This window comes from Haliaeetus leucocephalus, unplaced genomic scaffold, assembly GCF_000737465.1.
Source record: "Haliaeetus leucocephalus isolate CR32 unplaced genomic scaffold, Haliaeetus_leucocephalus-4.0 Scaffold166, whole genome shotgun sequence".
NCBI classification, from domain to species: Eukaryota; Metazoa; Chordata; class Aves; order Accipitriformes; family Accipitridae; genus Haliaeetus; species Haliaeetus leucocephalus.
Window position 1 is genome coordinate 724,758 of NW_010972602.1, and position 19,766 is coordinate 744,523.

Sequence of the window (19,766 nt, forward strand, 5' to 3'; positions counted from 1 at the left end):
TCTTAAATTTATTTTGCATCATCTGAATCAGAAAATTTCTTGTTTTAAATGGTCAGAAATATTTCATTTGATTTCAGGTTAGTTGAGAAAAAAAGTATTATGTCAGTATTTTTCTTGTGCTTTTCTTCTTATTCTTTCCTTAAGACAGGCTCTGTATGTTAGCAGAAGTTATGCTTGGTATTAATTTGTTTTAGCTGATAAATGTTGACAAACTTTGATGTTTGTACTTCCTCCTCTTTCCTGAGCCTGCAACATTGTGTTCCTCCTTATATCTGCCAGCTGTAAATTATTCTTATTTCTATCTCTTTCTTCTGGCTGCTGCCCTTGTATTTGATTGCTGGTTAATTTGAATTTTTCACCTTCTCCAATGCTGTACATGCTGCTTAAGGCTTATAGTTGACTCTGAAATTGAGGAGGAGAGAGACAACTTCTGTCCTGGAAGCTGGACAGCAAGGAGAGGGTCACAGATGGTGGGAAGACTATGCCTTCCACAATGCAATTCAGGTCTGAGCACTGGTAGGCGTCTTGGGAACGAAAAAACCTTTGGCTCCCAAGATATATATTTTAACCAAAGATTAAAGGTTGTAGGAAAGACTGACAGGATCAGGCTCTTAGAGAATGATTGCAGTGTGTTAAGGAGCCACTGTGGGGGGCAATTATTAGTGAACTTGTATAAAAGGAAATATTTTGAGCAATTCAAATGGAAACTATTTTAATTATCATTTTGGGGAGTCAGAATGAATGTTATATCCTGATGCAAAAAGGAAACAATTGGTATTTCTCAATCAAAATATTTTAGAATTTCTGTTAAATTAAAATTTACAGTTTCAACTTTTTATCCCTAGTTTCTGGTGAAAATAAATATTGTAAATATTGCCTGTGGGAATAGAAATTCTAATATCTATTTATTTTTAATTCTCAGCTACAGTAAATGTATAGCATTCCTATGATTGCTGTAGGGCTATGAAGATTTTTACTAATTGAATTATGGATTACTTTGGAGTGATTTTGTGGCTGCATCTTCAATGACCAAAAGCATATGCATTTTTTTTTAGGACCCTCTGAAATGTTCGAGTTACCTGAGAAGTGTCTACATGTTGAACTCAAAAGAATAATTTTTTTTTTATTCAGAGCATGCAAAATTTCATTTATTTTTAATGTGAGCTTTATATGGCATTATTTTAATCAATTTTCAAAAAGCAGCAGTTTGTCCAGAAACTGGGAAATGGTTTGGGGTTGTTGTTTTTTTTTTTCTTCCCCAGTGTTAGTGATAAAGAATAAAGTATAATTCTGCAGTCTGTGATTATGAAAGCATTTCAGCACACATGATCCTACCTATAAAATTTGAAGGGTCCTCTGTGGTATAGAATTACTCAGATGTATAAGTGTTTGCTAGCCTATTCATAGGTCTGCCCAGATTTATTTATAACGTAGCAATGGATCCCTTTATTTCGTGTTTGCAGCAAAAAGAAGCAATAACATCTCTGGCCCTGATGCTCATTTACTTTAAGGTCCCTTTAGCTGGTTCTGGCAGAACAAGGGAGCCTTAAAGTAGGTGTGAATTACATCCTATCCCACTTGAAGTTTAAAAATAAATCAAAGAAGAAGGGCGGCTGGCAGCATTTTGTAAGGCTCCTTGCCTTACTTACCCTTCACCTCCCACCAGGAACTGTTCTTTTTTTGCAGTTTAGTATTGGCTTGCAGTGGAGCTGACTAATGTCTGTGCTGTTCGCTAGAAGACCCCCTCAAAGAGCTTTACTCCATCTGAACAAGTAGACCACATCCTGTTGCTTTCTGTGCAGATGTGAAGAGCCCTGACCTTGCTGAAGCAGTGCTCTTCAGCTGTAAAAGGAGGGAAGACAGAATCTGGTCCTAGACTAGCTGCTTTGTGTAGGGTGCTGCTCGGTGGGGGTTGCTGGTGTCTGTCCAAGATGCCAAAGTGTGGAGAGATCCTGGGAAAAGGGCAGCAGCTCTGTAGAACCACTAAGCATTTTTCCTGGCAGAAAATCTTGTCTGCCAATGGTTTTGCAGACACAAGGCTGAGAGGAAGGATTACTTCCTCTGCCCCCTCCCCAGGTCTGGCAAAGAAACGCAGAGTGCAGCTGGATGTGAAGAGTATGGTACCACACTAGATAAAACACCAAATGCACTACTAGAAGAAAGGGATCCTCCTCTCCACATTTCTTTATGCTGTGTGCATCAAGGAATGCAATACTGCAGCAGTCCTGTGCTCAGAGGGGACAGCTTGAGCTAATGGCATGCAAGCGCAGTCCCCTGCCCAGCCCACCAGGAAATACAAAACCAGGTCCATTTTACCTACTGTGCAAATTAAGCAGCAGAATGGAGTTAAAAGGCATGTTCCCTGTCACCAGCTAATGTATTTTTGCCCATATAAACATGATAATGTTTTCAGGCTCTTAAGGTAGATTCAACAGTATCTCCATCTTATCAGCTGGAGTTTCCTTTAATAACACACATGCACAGGAAGTGTGTGCTGGTGCTTCCTTCTGCTCAAGAAGATCAGACCCTGGACATACATGAAACACAGTGTCTTTTAACATACCCTAGGTCTGAGTTGTCTTCTGCTGAGTCACTTGGTCCTGCCAAGTGGAAAGCATTTTCACTTTATTTGTCTTTCCTGAGAGGACAGCAGCAAGCAGTAACTTCTTACATGGGTGCGACCACAGTTCACTGCAGTGAGTGCAGTCACTACTGCAGCGGTGATATAGCAGCTCCTGTACCTCCAAATGTGACCTGTACAGCCTGCTGTCCTTGGGGTTTGAAGTGTTTGGCTTTTTTTTGTGGCCTGGTTTCTTTCACAGTTTTTCCATTTGCTCTTGTTGAACATTGAAAGGTTTCTTCAAAATACAGTAGTCCCATGTTTCACTCCCAGGGCCTGTATGTCTTTGAGCTTTCAGGAGAAAGGGTGGTCAGCTTATCCGTTTTAGGCATATTTCATTGACAGCCTGTCATTCCATCTAAAACCTTTCTTTCAAGCAGCAGCTGCATTCTGTCTGCCAACTGGTAGCTAGAGAGGAAAGGGAACGAAAGTGATTAGCCAAGCTCCCATCTGCCTGTGGGATATGCTGGTTGTATCTTTTTGCAGGGCATCTGACTAAGGCCAGATCTGCTCAAACGTTACTAATGCGTTGCAGATCTTTTGGGTAAGTCAGCAGGAACTAACTGGTGGCCAAATTAAGAGAAGAGAAAGGGAAGCTTAGAAAAGTTCCTTCAGTAGTAGGAACTTTTTGTATATTTTAATTCTTCCACTTGGGTTGTCTGAGCCTATCCTATGCATATTATCTTAAAAATGTCTTATGCATTTTAAGATGCAGTTTAAGATTTGAGAAAAGGTTTGGGATAGTTCCTGTTTAAACCCACACCAACTTGCTTAGTTTGGTAATTATCAGGCTCTCATACCGCACAGATTTTTTTTGGAGTTGGACATCCTTACTAAATTTTAAATATATTCTTAGATTTCAGCCTTCAAGATTCCAGAGTTATGTTTTAGAATATACACGAGTCAACAGTTTTGACTTTGAGGTTAACTTTGGTAACCCGAGGTTAGCTCACACATATTTGTTAGCTGTGGGACATTTTGGGAAAAATAAATTCATTGTAGCAATATGTCTATTAATATTGGAGTCACACAGTCTGGTGTGTTGGGATCCTTCTTTATTTTGTTTCAGTTTACCTAGTATCTCTCAGTAAGGTTATATGAGGAAACCTATCTGCTTTGCTGTTTGAGAGGATTTTTTTAGTGTTCTGGTGCCACCTATTGAATTCTTTTCAACTGCATCCTATTACATTGCTATAAAAAAATCATAGAATAGAATAGAATCATAGACCTTTAAAATGCTTAGAAGGACATAGAACTGCCATGAAATTCTGTTAAAATGCCAGTGCTTATTTGGAGGGAAAAAAGGGCAATGTAGGACTATTATTTTCCAAACTGTTTTAAGAGGTGATCTGCTCTAGTTGACACTGATCTAAGCAGGGCAGTTGGACTAAATGACCTCTTGAGGTCACTTCCAACCTTGAGTTCTATGATTGTGTGTAACATTTAGCATCTCTCACCATGAGTGAGCAATAAACCTCACGCTATATTTAAGCTAGTAGCATTATTCCTAACTTTACAAGGGAGGGGATTTGAAAATTACTTTCACAGGAATCTTAAGGAGGTGAATGAGGCAACCAGAAATACAACACTGTGACAAGCTTATGAGCTCTCTTTTGCTCATATTATCTTCACTTGGAAGAGGGAATCTTGAAGTATAAATTTTTGTCTCCATCGTGTTTGCATTAGAGATCAGTAAATAGCTTGAAAAGTATTTCTAAATGTTTCACTAATCTCTGAGCAGAGTTTCATTTAGAACTTTTTCTGCAACTCCTTCTATTCTTTTCTTGGAAACAGTTATTTAAGTGGAAGTTGATCTGTGTAGATGCTCACAGAAAGTTAATTTGGGGCTTGAGGTATATTTAGTGTGCTGAAACAAAGTGAGATTTGGGAAGGAGGGGAAATAATTGATTCTTGAGCTGATAAGCCAGTTGGAGAAAAAAATCATATTATGGAATTTAGAGTGACCAACTGCCAGCTTTCAAACACTGAATTTAAAAAACATGAAAATACATTGAAAATTAATTGCTCATGGCAAATATGAATGAATATACATGTTAGCTTTTACAAGGTTCCTTGGCAGTTTAACGTATACAGTGAGATTATACAATTGCTGTTAATAAATCTTCCAGTCCTTATCAGAGATTTCAGATGCTGAAGATACATTGATAGTTCAAAAGATCATCTCTATTTTTGTTTCTTATCTGTGACAACTCTCAGGTTAGGAAGCTTCATCTGCTAACATTCTGTAGCTCTGAAAAGTATCCATGGTCCTCTGTTTCAGTGGAGATACATAGATACAAATGACTTAACATACTAAAGCTGTTAATATAGTGGCTTCTAAATCAGTGTTATTCAGTCTGTTGTCAGTCTACTGCATTTTTTTACATATTATATTCTTACAATTAAGAGCAATTTTATTTTGACATTTTCATATGATTTCAGACAAACTATAGGCAGGCCCATATCCTCATCTCATTGACCAGATTTTAGGCAACACCCATCCCCACTTCAATAAAGAATGAAGTAGCTAGCTCTGCGTTACTATTTCTAGCTGAGCTTCATTTGACTTCTGTTGATGCTTTTTCTTTAAAATATCAAACTACTGGCTTTTTCCAAATTTTAATTTGTAGGAAGAGATCTTGAATAACGTACAGCCCACAAAAAATTGAACTGCTCACTAGAAAAGTACTTACAAGATTTTAGCTTTTGTTTACATTCATTTTTATACCATGTCTTATATACATTTCATGACAGTTCTGAGCATAAAGAAATTGCTCACTCTCCATAGATGACTTTGTCATCACTGGTCGTGTTTTCTTAATGGCTGTTGCTGGTCTTCTGAATTGTCCATACGGAGTGCAGAATCCATGGTGGCTATTGAGCAGCCAAGACGTGTGCTGCTGCTTGTTGGGTCGATAAGGAAAATCTCTGGAGTCCCAGGAGATCTGCCTATGTTGAGCTTCTGTGTCAGAGATGAGAGACATGGTTTTCATGCTGGCACATGAACAGAGCAACAGAACATGTATCCTTCATAAGTATTGCAGTTTTTCACATAAACCTGGATTTTTGCTTTAAGGGTTGAAGGAGTTTCTTTTCAAAAGAGTAGAGCTACAACAGTTGTGAAGTACCATGTAGGGAAGCTGAAGTAACAGAGAATAACAGGGAAATTATAAACAGTGAAGTGTTATCTGAAAAACTGTCCTGGTTTCAGCTGGGATAGAGTTAATTATCTTCCTGGTAGCTGGCACAGTGCTGTGTTTTGAGTTCAGTATGCAAAGAATGTTGCTAACACTGATGTTTTCAGTTGTTGCTAAGTAGTGTTTGGTCTAAAGTCAAGGATTTTTCAGCTTCTCATGCCCAGCCAGCGAGAAAGCTGGAGGGGCACAAGAAGTTGGCACAGGACACAGCCAGGGCAGCTGACCCACAGTGGTGTAAATGGGGTATTCCATACCGTGTGACATCACATGTAGTATAGGAACTGGGGAGTGGGGGTGGGGAATTGCCGCTGGGGGACTAGCTGGGTGTCCATTGGCATCAGCGGGTGGTGAGCAATTGCACTGCGCATCATTTGTACATTCCAATCCTTTTATTATTGCTGTTGTCATTTTATTAGTGTTACCATTATCACTATTAGTTTCTTCCTTTCTGTTCTATTAAACCGTTCTTATCTCAACCCACGAGTTTTATGTCTTTTCCTGATTTTCTCCCCCATCCCACTAAGGGGGGGAGGAAGTGAGTGAATGGCTGTGTGGTGCTTAGTTGCTGGCTGGGGTTAAACCATGACAAAACCACACATGTCCGTCCATCCCCCCCCCCCCCCCAAAAAAAAAAAAAAAAAATCAGCAAAGAAACCTAGTGGGAAACAACTAGTAGAAAAAGGGAGAGAAAGGAAGAGCCAAACAAGCTGATGAAAGTTTGTGGACAGTCACAGCAAGGAATGTGTGAACAAGTGGATTTGTTCCTTGCTGAAAGCATAGCAGGCTATGTTAGAGAGAGACATCTTGAGGGAACAGACATACTTTTGGGATGGATTTCAGGATTCTTATGTCAAAGTGGAAGCTTCTAATCCTCAAAATGAGTAAAAGATATAGTGATGAGAACAAACTCATGGTTCCAGACATTGCCATTTATTTTTGTCTCCCTTTCTTGCAACAGAAATTTTACATTACACAAATACAAAATTTTGGGGGGTCAGGATTTCAAAGCAGAGTGTAAAATTGAGGCTTGTTTTTATAGGTGTGAAAAGATCATAGCTCCCAGTTCAAGTCAGGAGGTAATTTATAACATGGAGATAAAAGTTATTTGGAGAGATTTTTAAATATCAGCAGGATGGTCCAGGAAGGGCACTGCCATTTAGAAATTAATATTAGGGAAAGTAAGTGGCTTTCAGGAATGTCGAGGCTTGGCTTTCCAGCTCTTGTATAGTGAGGATTATATACAGGTAGGTTTTTTCCTAGACAATGAGAAAAAATGTGTTGGTATCTCTTCTTAGCAATAAAATCATTCTTCATTCAGTGAAAAGTCACCCTCTATTTGTTGATATTGCTTGTACTTGTATACACTGCTGTGTGATGATGCAAAATATGTTGAGGCTTTCAGCTTTTGGTATTGCAAATTGCATTGATAAACATGAAAACATTTAACTATCTCCCAGTCAAATCTGTCCTGAAAAATGTGGTTCAGAGAAAGCCATACAAACCATTGGCCTTTTTCTAATATAGATGAACTTCTCACCTTCATGTATTGCTCACCTGGTGATATCTTTTCCCCACTGTGCAGCAGCAGATGAAAATCTGGCAAACACCAGCTCTCCCTCCTCTGTGTCACCTCCACCTGCACGCTCCACATCACTCTCACCTCCAGGCACCACTGAAGGTAACGGTGAATTCAGGACCGTGGCATTGCTGCTCTTCTGCTTTAGCTGAACTGGCATCTAATTCTATCATACATTGGTTAACTTCATCACTGTTAAAACAAGCTGGTGCTTTACGTTGTCTGAAGTCAATTATATTACTGCAAAATTTGTTAACATGATGAGGACATATTTAGGTTTTTTATTTGAATTAAGTCAAAGGTGGGGATTTGAAACACGTTTTTCAAAGAAAGCAGTTGTTACGAGTTCATGTTTTCCTTATGGACACCTCTTCCCCTTGAGCTCTCAGATGAGATTTTCTTACTGAGCTGTGACAGTGACACTTTCCTGCAATTCATGCAGAGCTCCTCGGGCACCACAGCAGTATTTGATGATTGTGGGAAGAGAGTCCTTCTTGGGTCAACAACACGAAACAAAAATACCCCAATCAGTCTGGGGTTTTTGCAAGCTGCACATTAATTCATCCCCTTCAGCTGGTGTTTTCAAACACCTGAAATCAGTGCATCCCCCACACCTTGCTAAAGGATGATCAAACCTCTTTGCCACAAAGGCATCCCAGACATACTGGTGGAAATTTGGACTTAGTGGTCTTGCAGACGTAATCGCAAGCCATGAGCCATGCTCTTGCAATAAATCCAAGCAGATGTGCTGCACAGCCTGTGCAGGAACTGGAAAGCAATGTAGATGTGTTCTTTTTGCCAGTGCTGGAGGGAGAAATATAATTCAGAGAGCAGCTGGCAGTCTTTCTGCTTGCAATGAGTTTCTCACTTTCATGCATTGCTCAGCTGATGATATCTTTTCCCCACTGTGCAGCAGGAGATGAAAATCTGGCAAACACCAGCTCTCCCTCCCTTATGTCACCTGCACCTGCACGCTCCACATCACTCTCACCTCCAGGCACCACTGAAGGTAATGATGAATTTGGGACTGCGGCATTGCTGCTCTTCTCCTGTTTCAGCTGAACTGGCATCCACTGCAGCCTTCCTGATGCTGTCTCCACCCCTCAGGCTGCACAGCACAGACTCCTGTCTCAAGGAACAGTGATTTTTAATGTGACCAATATTACTTAAGAATGTGCAATTCCCTGGGGAAAGCTCACCTGATAGTTGGAAGGAAGGAATGTTTCTTTTTAGATTTTTGGCATATGATCGTGTCCAATACCTTCAAAGTTTAATTTACACTTTTTCTCTCTCTTTCTCTTGTTAAGGAGTTGAGTCAGCAGCGACTACACCTGGTAAGAAACTTATTATTTACATGACAGAACTGCGTTGATGTTTTTTTCTGATCATTTCTTCTTTCCTTCTCCTGTGTGCAGTTATCTTACAGAGTGTGTAATGCCTTTTCATCCAGCCCAATGAAATGAAATATGCTGTCTTAAGAGACAAGAATGTCAGACAGGTCTGGTTTTGAGTCATGAATTTGAGTATATTTTAAAACACAGCATTTAGCATGAAAGAGGTGCAGTCAGCGCCAAAAAGGGTTATACTTACTGAATGTTCAGCTGACACCTGTTGGACCCCCTAACAACCTGAGCGTTTAGTGTGCCTTTGCTTGCTAACAAATTCACAGTGCCTCAGTACAAGAGCGCTTCAGCACAGCAGTCCTGTGTTTTGTGCAGCTTTGTGTCCCTCCTTGGCTGGGCAGCCTCCAAAGCATTAATGAAACTGCTGTACCTCTCACCACAGGTGTCTCTCCAGCAGACAGCACACACCTTTCCACGCACACAGGCTCTGTCCCTGCTGTGGGACTCAGCAACCCACCACGCAGCAGCACTCCTGCCCTGACCACACGCACTCCCATTGCCTTCAAGAATGCTTCATCAGGTTTGCTGTCTTCCTTTAGATGCCACTCACTACTCCCTGAACTGTAGCGGAAAACTAAGTAATTCAGCCTCAGGGTAGCCTTTTTCACCTTATGGTTCATCAAATAGAAAAGGTATCTGCAATTTGGCATAGTGGCAATACCAGAAATATTTCCAACATCTGCTATTTGATGGCCAGGCCTTGTAGTCATCACAGTAGTACCAAATGCCAGCTGCTGTCAACGAGGCTGTTGCCAAAGCAATAGCAATAGGAATGGACCTAAAAGAGAATGTAGAAATCTGTCAGTGGTTTATAAGCAGGGAGGTAAATAATGCAATATAATAAGTAATATGGTGAGCAAGGTATGTCATCTGGCAAATGAACACTATTGGAGCACTTGTTTTTGAAAGAGAACAAGCACTATTCATAATTGTGTTTTACTGTAAGAATATAGCAAAATGTTTTAGTTTTTCCCAGTTCACAATTATTAATGCCATTTTTATGTTGACTCCATCCTGGATTATCCCTAAATAATGACACAAAAAATTGTCCTTGTACACTGCCAAATCCATTAATAAGTTGTATATTCCTAAAAATTTGCTTTCTATTTAAATACTCAGTTTCTGTTTTATTGGATGTATTAACATGATTTTCTTTCAGCACTCTTCTCTAAATTACAAAAATCCTGGAAGGAAAAAAAAAGTGGAGAAGGGCTGTAGCGTAAGACATTTCTGATGACAGAGCCGTATGATATAATGAATTTTACTTTTTAATGCTGATATGTTGTTTATTTCCTTACAGATGATTACAATTCAACATCCTTGCACAGCACCATCTCACCAGTCAGCATGCCAGCAAACACTGGGATCATCCCCACTCACACAATAGGTGACAAACTTGCACACAGTTATGACAGTTACGATACTGCAAGCACAGAAAATGTGTTAGAATGAGGGAATTTGTTCTGAATTTCTTTTATCAAACTTAAGCATACAAATTAGACATACAACTGCATTAAACTTAAGGGTTTTTTTAGGACTCTTATTAATAGTTTATGAGTAATATTAAAGACACCAGATTTGCTACTTGTCAAACAAGTGAAAAATAGAAGTTATTTCCACACAGCAGCATAGCAGGAGGGTAAATCTGTCAATTACTGTGTCAGTACTCCTCTTGATATTCACAGAAATTTGCCCAAGCAGCAAAAAAGTATGAATACATCCAAGATCTGTATGTTTCTCTGTTTTCTGGTGGCTTCCCTTTTGTTTCACTCAGCATTAACGTTTTCTTGGGATCTAATATTGCAAGCACTTACACACATTATTGTCGCAATTGGGCTGTCAGGAATTACTCAGGTCAGTAAAATAATGTGTGTGCTTGAGCAAAGTACATCCAGGAGTTGGACTCCTACAATCTTTGTAACTGCCCTTCAAGTAGCTGTAGGCTGCTGTCAGCTCTTTGACAGACTGAACTTAGCTTTTACTTGTGGATTTTCTGCCCCTAACCATCTTCGTAACTCTCCACTGGACCTTCTCAGTTTACCCTCTCATTAGGGGCAATTATTCAGCCAGATGACTCCTAGCCTGGAGGGATGCAAATCTAGGGCCTATCTTCTATGAAAAAAATTAGACGTCAGTCTCTTTTGGTAATACTTATACCTTAATATATTTTAAGTAATTGTTTTCAGGATGAAGTTCTTTGCTCAAGCTTCTGTACAGATTTTCTAAATACCAGCTCATAACTTTTTTTGGGTATTTCAGTGTAAAAACAGTTGTAAAACTATCTGTACTGTTGCATAAATCTCTTTCCAAATGTAAGAGTAGCTGTGCAAAAAATAGGTAAATTTTTTTTCTTTGGTGACACTGGCTGCTGTTCAGTTAGCCATTCCACAGCGTACTTATCCTGGGAAACTGCTATAGCTTACCATACTGCTATGAGATTGAGTGATTTTGGAATATTCTTGTGTAACTTTGTATGCAGAAATGTTGTTAATAACCAGTTTGATTTGTAGTTAGTGATGTCACTGGAAAATGATGAAAGACACATGATCCCTAAAACAGCTAGTTAAAAATGGGGTTGTTTTCTTCCCTTTTTTGAATGTGAGTGGAGTGCTAAATACAATTACTTGTATTGAATATATTGAATGAAGAGTTTTGGGCAGTACGAGTCACCCTCCTCCAATGCTCTGTGAAAAAAAACCCAAACCTGCTGAGCTACACCTTTGTTTTGTTTTCTTTTCTTATAGAAGGTCCCATAGTGACAACTGAAGAATCTTGTGGTAAGAATCAAACCCCTTATTCTTCCTCAGTCTTGAAATTTGACCAAATCAGTAAACTCAAATACAGAAAACTGATCAGTAAAACTGATCAGTTAGCATCTCAGGTTATTTTATAAACTGTCTTCAAGAGTAGGATTAAAGTTATTAACATTTATATTCTTCTCAGCTACTTTTACAGTTCTGTTAAATTGCCCTGCTCTAGGCTGTCGATATCAGGGCTGCAGAAGAGATCTGACTTCATTCCACTGGGGTCTCTCTAATTTTTCCCCATCATGCTGATAATCATATGCTACAAACTGCAATTCATAACTAAAAAAAACCCTAAAGTTTGGACATGGGTTTATCTCTCTTTAGAATTAGAGACCTCTCCTTTCTAATTTTCAGGAATAGACTATAGCCATTATTTACTAGGTGGATATTAAATGCTTTGAATAAGAAAATTTGAAATTTCTGTTCAAGCAAATGATTGAAATGTGTCAAAATATTTCATTTTGAACTGACATTTTAAATTGAAACAAATTGGGTTCTGGAATGTTCATGTTTTTAATTCTTTAGTTTTTCTAACTAGAAAATTATTTAAAAGAATATTTTCCTAAGGAAATTTTCTGGTTTGTGTAAACAATTTTTAAAGTAAAAGATAAATAAAATTAAAAAAAGTAAAGAATAAAGAGCAGCTGATTTTGCTGTATTTTCTGATTCTTAAAACACATGTGGTGCTGGCAGTGCCATAAAACATTTAATGATTCTTAAAGATTGTCATAAAATCATTGTTTGCTATTTTATCTCTTTCTTTTAGTTGATCATATGAACTACAGCATAGGAAATGGAAAAGACGAGAATAACATGGTTGAAGTTATACTGGGAAATCTCAGAAAAAACAGAGAATATGTTATTTTGTGGGCTAACAAGAACATAACTGTGAATTCCAGCACCAATATAATAAAACTCCAGAGATGCATGAGATACACTGTTAGAGTTAAAAATTGCACAGATGTTTATTTTACTATTCCGCCTGGTAGGTATAGAAAGTTTTTGCTTTTAATAGTTTCTTCTTCTTCCTTTTTTTTTTTTTTTTTGACATGCAGCAATTCAGCTTTCCTGGATTTCTTAGTCTATTTTTGTCTCTTTTCAGAGAATCAGAAAGAAGGTTTTCATACTTTGTGCTTAGTTTGCAAGATATTTTGCATTTTGAAGTTGCATCTTAAAACCTCACAGTATATTCCTCAAGTAGGATGTAAAAAATTGTAATTTTCTCATTGTAAAGGAAAAAGGGGAACTTTAACTACATTGGCCATATGCAGCATGGTTAGCAATAGCAAGATCAGCCAGCACTTGAAAGCTACTATTTATGCTGGATGTTTTGTTCACTAAAGAGATTGTTGGATACCAGCAGTGTCTTTATCTCATGTAGGCTTTTTCAATTTTTACTTTCCATTTCTTGTTAAATTCTTTGTATATTATTCTGTGCCAATTGTATCTTCGTACTGCAGAACAAGTCAACAAATATAAAAGAACAAATTACTATTTAAAGAATCAATGTAGTCAATGTCACAGTGACATACAGCATTAATCCTTTTCAGAGAGCAGCAAGGATCCTTTCGAAGTTAAGGATATAACCGACACATCTGCAAAGTTATGTTGGGAAGACTCACTTGCCTGTGCTAATGTGACTGTTAACTGCAAAGGTAAGACACTTCTAAGATATTTTACAAGTTGATTATTTATTTATTTATTTATTTATTTTTAAAAGCCATGTTGATGTTGTCTTTTGATGAGAGACTGGCAGATTTAAATTAATTGTGCCAGTTTGAGGGACGGGCTGTTCAGAATCTCTGGGATTTCCAGGTGGGGACTACCGTCCCTGCGCACTGCAAGTCTAGGGAAAGTTTAAACCCAGAGAGCTCATTTACTGAGTTTACCAGCTTCACAAATTGCAGATTTCTGTAGTTTTTGAAGTCCTGCTTGATGGTCTGAAGGGAACCTGAGATTTTGGAAATCCTGCAATCTGTGGGTCTTCTGTGAGCTGATCCCTTGCAGACTACCTGGAAAGCTGGCTCTGTAGGCTCCTGGATGGTGAGAGTCCAGGCTCCCTGCTCTTGGAACCGGTCAGCCTGAGGAGACACTGGCTCAAAGGCAGCTGGTGTGGTAGGGAAGATATGGATGCTGAATGTCTTCATGTGTCACGGAAAAATGTGTGATGAATGTCTGGGACTGGAGATTTCATATTTCAGGGAGCTGAAGAGCCAAGAAGCCGCTCCAGGGTTCTGCTAGACTCCCATGAAATGTTTTGATTTGTGTGGGAAAACTGTTTTCTTAGAAAGTCAAATCATATGAGCTTTACTGATGAAAAGTAAAGATCTATGCAAACTAAGTTAGTATAAAAGAACCTAAAACCTAGTCATTGGATTAAGTTGTACACTTTTCCATTTGGAATATTATGATAGCTTATTACAAATTATATTGAATAAATATGGTAGAGAAAATCCCAGTTAAAATAGTACCAGGTACTTTTGGACTTATGAAAAATATTGATAAAACTCTTTTTGTGTCTACAGGTGCACTAGACTTTACAGAATTAAATGAATGTAAAGAGCTGAACGCTTTGTCACCCAACAAGGAGTACAAATGCACTGGTACTGTATGTTTTTTTGAAAAGGAGGTTGTCAAGCAAACCTTCACCATAAGAACAGATTATGGTGGTAAGTGTAATGCTTATTTTTGCTTTATGTTCCGCATATTTCTGGAAATCCCTACTATGAATCCCACTATTGTGTTTCCTGGGGTTGAAGATATATTTTGAGTGGCATGCTCAGCCACTCTCAGGTTATCCTCCAGCTCCTCCTGCCCAGTCTACTGCCCTTGTGGTTATTCTTTGACTGCAGCCACAGTCTTCCTTTCCCTCTCCACCCCTGGTCTCAGTACTCCAGTGTGATGCCTTCCTCTCCTCTCAGAGATTGTGATTTGGGTTTTTTTTGGAGGATGAGAACATGGCCAAATGTAAGGAAGTTTGAATGAAGACAAAAAGAAGAAAAAAAAAAAAAAGAGGCCTAGTCAAATACAAGTGTTAAATTCTTGATTTGAAGCAAGATGTGATAAAATAATTACAAAGAGTGTCTCCAGATGTTTTCCAAAACATTGCCCTTGGAAATAGCTTAGCTTTTTTTTTCTGGATGAAAAAGGAAATCAACTAAATCAAGTAACCTGCAAATAAAAATTCAGGACAAACATTTAAAGTTTGTTAAAATTATAAGAAAATCAAGGTAAATATTTGGAAATGTTGGACAATTTTGGTAATATGTGGTATTGCTATATTTACCTTGTCCTGAATTAATTAAATTTATGAAATTACTCTAATATGATGCTTTTACATATATTCAGTTTATATTTATGTATAATTTCTTTGAATGAAATAGACTGCGAAAAATATTACATGTTGTTGGTGTCTTGCTTTAGTATCTAATGAAATTTAATTTAATCAAAGTAGGTAAAAAGAGGAATATTGTGCATTTTCATTCAAACATTTCCTTCCCTCCCCATTATTTTTCTTTTTTCAACAGCTCCAGAAGCACCAGAAAACCTTACAGTGGTTTGTGACGCCAGAAATGTGTCAGTTAGATGGAATAAACCTAGTGACATTTCAAAGGGTCCTATACATGGCTATAGCGTGAAATGCAATGATAACGGTAAGTATATGCCCCTTCAGTATTGAATAATTCATTGCATGTTTTAATATTTACAGAGCACCGAGCATGATGCAATGTCAAACCATATTGGAATCTCTTCAAACTGTGCATAATTTTTTTTTTTTTTTGAGGGGGGGGGGGAAGAATGACACACAAATGTTTAAATTTCTTTCGTTTGAGGTTGTTCAGGTGAACCATGTGGTTATTCAGTTTACCATTTCAGGACACAACTCTGTCACCCTTCAGTTCTCACGCTGCTTGTGTTAAGAATAAGTTATGACAAAATCATCAGTTGCCTGATCAGTTTGAACATGGTGCTTTCTGTCTCAGAAAATGCTGCTATAGCTGGTTAATATATTCTCTGAGAAGACAGGGACCTGCCTTCTGAGTAACAACAATGTATGTAAAAGTCAGGGGTCAGAAGTATGGCAGTTAGCATATACATGTTTAGATAGGTAAAGCTCCTGTGCTCCCCAGATAGAAATAATCTCTCCCATTCTCCATGTCCCAAATTTGACCACTACCAAAAAGGGCGGCAGCCCAATGCACCAGTTTCTCTGGTTGGTCTGGCTTGGCCAGTGTAGGAGAGCGAGGTAGTATACCGGGGTGCGGGGAGGTCACATCTGAAGCAGCCAGAAGGAAAGATGGAGAGGCCATTGTTCCCCAGTTCCCCAAGCCACCAAAGCCCCAGCTGCAGTGTGGGTAATAGCTTTGCTCATGTTGTTTCTCATGCAATTCTTTCTGTCCTGCTTGCCCCTAATAAAAGCATACATCTCTCTCATCATACCAGAACAGGCTTGCCCAGTGTGCAGAGCGACTTCTGACGTGTGTCTACTAACCCCTTCCCAAGCTGAACACAGAAGAAATATCAGCCTCTCTTTATCAATGCACTTTATGTTAGTTTTTAATTACACCCATTTAAATGACATACTGAGAAAGTAAAAAACAAAACCAAACCAAACCTCAACTTTCTACCTTTCTGATTGGGGAATATATATCTTCCTCTTCCTGAGCCTTCACTTAGCATTAGTAAGCAAGACAAACCAACCAAGTACAAGGTAATTAAAATCGAAGTACACATGACAGTGTTTTCAGGTAGCTCTGATGAAGTGTAACAGTTCCTGTGCTCCTAACATAAATTTCATTAATTGATTTCATTTTTCATTTTTTCTTAAAGAGCCAGAATTTGTCAACACAACTAGCTTTATTTGCCATAAATTAGAACCTTATAAAGAAGGTTCTGTATATGTGACTCCATATACAAACAGCAAATATAATAGCAACATATTTATGGGAAAAACTGGAAGGTGTAACTTTACAACAAAATCAGCAGGTAAGTCAGTTGTTTGCTAACTGTTACGAACAAGGCTGATACTAACACAGGGAATATGTACTTTCTTATTGTACTTCATTATATTTTATATATGTTATTCCTATTAGCCAAGAAACTGATTAACATTAAAAGAATTTTATTGACATTCATGTCATTAGTTTCTTTTTTAATTATGCATTTAGTATTAGTGTTCTTATATATACCAGATTTTTTAAAGCAATTCTGCATTTGTTTGAAATTCATGATAAGATTTTAGAAAGCATTATGTCCCAATCTAAAGGAAAGATTCAAATTAAACAAAATGAGAATGAAAAACGTTCATTTTTTTCTTTGTGGCATGAAAGGTGTTCTGTAGCTGCCTGTTTGCTCAAAGCAGACCTGCATTACCCAGGCTGCACCAATACTGATGTGTGTACCAGGTTTCAGTTAGTTTGGATGTACGTGTACACAGTCAGCTTCTAAGACTCCACATTAGGTTAAAGCCAAATGTGTGACAACCCTTGTGCTGTCAGAAAGGTCTGTGCACCTTTTTGAGGCTATACTTTCAAAAGCTTACCCCCGTAGTCCTAACTCTTTGTTTGCCAGACATGTTCAATTGATAGAACTATAAGAAAAGCTAAAAAAAACCAAAAAACAACAGACTTTGCGGATATTTTCCTTATGCAGACACGGCATAATAGAGACTCAGCTCTTTCTGTTTTGTTGGGGTATTTTTTCCCCATTTAATCTTCAGATATAGAGCCTCATACTGTTTTAATTCCTTCTTTGAGAAAAACAAAAGAAAACAAAACCAAAACCACCCAAAACCCCATGTTTATCTAATTTCTTCTAGTACTTTTTTAGCTCTAATTGCACCACCTCCAGACTCAGCTAATATAGAGATACAGCTATAGGGAAACTGATGGTTTATACCTGGTGTGACGGAAAAGGACTTCACTGCAAGGTTCAAGCAAACGACTTGAACTTCACTCGCAGACTTAACTGCAAGGTTCAAGCAAATGATTTATTTGAACTTCACTTACAGACTTAACACGCCACTATTGCAGGTTTTACAGATACAATGGAGGAATGCACTATTGCAATTTTTAAGGCAAGAGTAGTACACTATTACAACCACAAGCAATTCACAGACAGCCACAAGCTCTCAATCCCAGGGAAGCTACCTCGACCGGCGTCCCCATCAAGGGGGGGAAGGGTTTCCTTCACAAGCCAGCTGTATAGTTGGAGAAGTGAGTCCCCCATCTCCAACCTGAATCTTAGAGTTCTTATCCCCTGACTTGTGGAATGGTGTGTATGACTATGTCTGAGTGGATCATGATATATGCCTGAATGGATTATGTATATCTGAGTGGAGTTTCCCATTATCTTTCCTTTGCTGGTCTGTGACTGTTTGACTACACAAGGTTGTCATTTGAAACTGAAGCTGAAACCCTCCAGGTTTTGGGGTTTTTTTACCTTGCTTCCTCAGGCAACTGAATAGTGGTTGGATTGAGACTCAGGGCATACTATTTGTTAAGGGATTTCAAGGCTCAGCTCAGGCTTTGGTTCTTTGAATGGCACAGCCACCACCCTGTTTAGTTTAAGGTTTATATCAGACAACCCAGGGCTAAGCTGTCTACACAGCTCCCCGTGAGTTGTCTCTGCAGAGAGACAGGGCCTCAAGGCAATTCAAGGCTGGGTCACTTTCGTAATCGCTGCCATGAGTCACATGTGTGCCCTAGACATGGTGAAACTCGTTTGTGAACTGAGCCAGACAATCCACACACCTGGTATGACACTAAATTAATGTTTCCTTTAATTTCACTGAATAAGCAAAGGATTATTTTTTTTTAGTGAAAAATAAAATATTGTTTTTGTGCTAGTGATGTAATGATAGTTTAAAAAGGTGATTTTTTTTTTTCCCCCTGTAATGGCAGGAATAATTAAATCTTTTGTTGTTTTTAGCACTCCTGAATAGCGTGTAGAAACGTGTATATAAGAACATTAAATCTGCTGTTTTTATTAAATGTGTTTCTGTAGAGCTTTGGGAAATACAGCAGCTTCCGGCAGACTATTGTTTTGAATTTGAATCCTATCCCTCTGTGGAATATACAGAGCTTTTTTATCCAGTTTTGCAGACAATCCATGAGAACATTGGGATCTCTCTATTGGTCTGGGTCATTGAGCTAACAAATTTTGGTTTATATTTGGAAGAATACGGGGATCAAAATTATCGCCTGAAGCCCCATGGAGAAAAAAGCTGATGAATGAATTGATTAATAATATAAACCATTTGATCTGAGACTTAACTGTAACAGAAATTGAAAAATATCTTTAATTTTTAGACAGCCCAAATTTGAGCATGATCATGATTTTTCTCTCTATGATAGTCTAGTTTGAGCATATTATATTTTGGAGCCCCCACTTTCTGCAGCTCCACTCATATTTTAATAACTGAGGTGAAGATTATAGCCCACAATATAAGTTTATGGGTCTGAAAAACAACCTCAGTTCCCTTATTTTTTGAGAAAATAACAAGTTGCTTGCCTTCATGAATTAATGGTATTTATTAAACCTTCTTCAACTGTTACAGCAGTTGATAACATGATCATAGCAGATAGTGGAAGAGTTTTATGGCTTCTTGAACAAGAGAATATATCAGTAGAGCACAAGTCCTTGGAAGCAGAAAAAACCCTACATTTCATTAAATATTTTTCGTCTTCAACAAACATATTGCCTCCAGAAATGTTCAGTTTCTCCTTGTCACAGGCCTTTCAGTAGTATGCCGAATAGGAATCTAACAAATCTGCCCTCTGGATAAAAACGAGCAGATACATCATAACCACACACTCAGACAAGTAAAATATCCTGCCACTTCCCCCATGGGATATTTGATCTGCTCATAAAGCCTCACACATCTTAGCACTTCATATGATGGAAAAAGCAACTGCCTTTTACTTTTTTTTTAATATGCTAGCTTGCAAATTGAAGTGATTTTGAAGCAAATTTCCATGGTGGTGTTCTACTGAAGTATGGCTAATGGAGCTGCCTTACACAGAAGGTTATTTACTTTCTGAAAGGTTTTATAAGCTCTCAATGAAAGGTGCTCACAGTCTGAAACTCATTTGCTACAACATACAAAATTAGAGTTAGAAAACACAGATTAGACTTAACAGATTCCTTATTAAAAAGTAAAAT

The 19,766-nt window shown here is 38.2% G+C and overlaps 1 protein-coding gene across 7 annotated transcripts in view; it reads left to right on the forward strand.

Annotated features, from left to right (window-relative positions):
• Nucleotides 1-19,766, forward strand: part of PTPRC (protein tyrosine phosphatase, receptor type, C) — a 66,834-nt gene that overhangs the window by 29,158 nt on the left and 17,910 nt on the right. For 2 of the 7 annotated variants that reach the window (XM_010563408.1, XM_010563409.1), the window contains exons 3-12: nt 7,400-7,495; nt 8,307-8,402; nt 8,701-8,727; nt 10,097-10,183; nt 11,541-11,573; nt 12,370-12,588; nt 13,154-13,258; nt 14,129-14,272; nt 15,131-15,256; nt 16,434-16,589. In XM_010563408.1, the coding sequence (XP_010561710.1) occupies nt 7,400-7,495; nt 8,307-8,402; nt 8,701-8,727; nt 10,097-10,183; nt 11,541-11,573; nt 12,370-12,588; nt 13,154-13,258; nt 14,129-14,272; nt 15,131-15,256; nt 16,434-16,589 (1,089 nt within the window). The remainder of the gene's footprint in view (nt 1-7,399; nt 7,496-8,306; nt 8,403-8,700; nt 8,728-10,096; nt 10,184-11,540; nt 11,574-12,369; nt 12,589-13,153; nt 13,259-14,128; nt 14,273-15,130; nt 15,257-16,433; nt 16,590-19,766) is intronic. The other 5 variants (XM_010563410.1, XM_010563411.1, XM_010563412.1 and 2 more) reach the window with 5 other exon arrangements.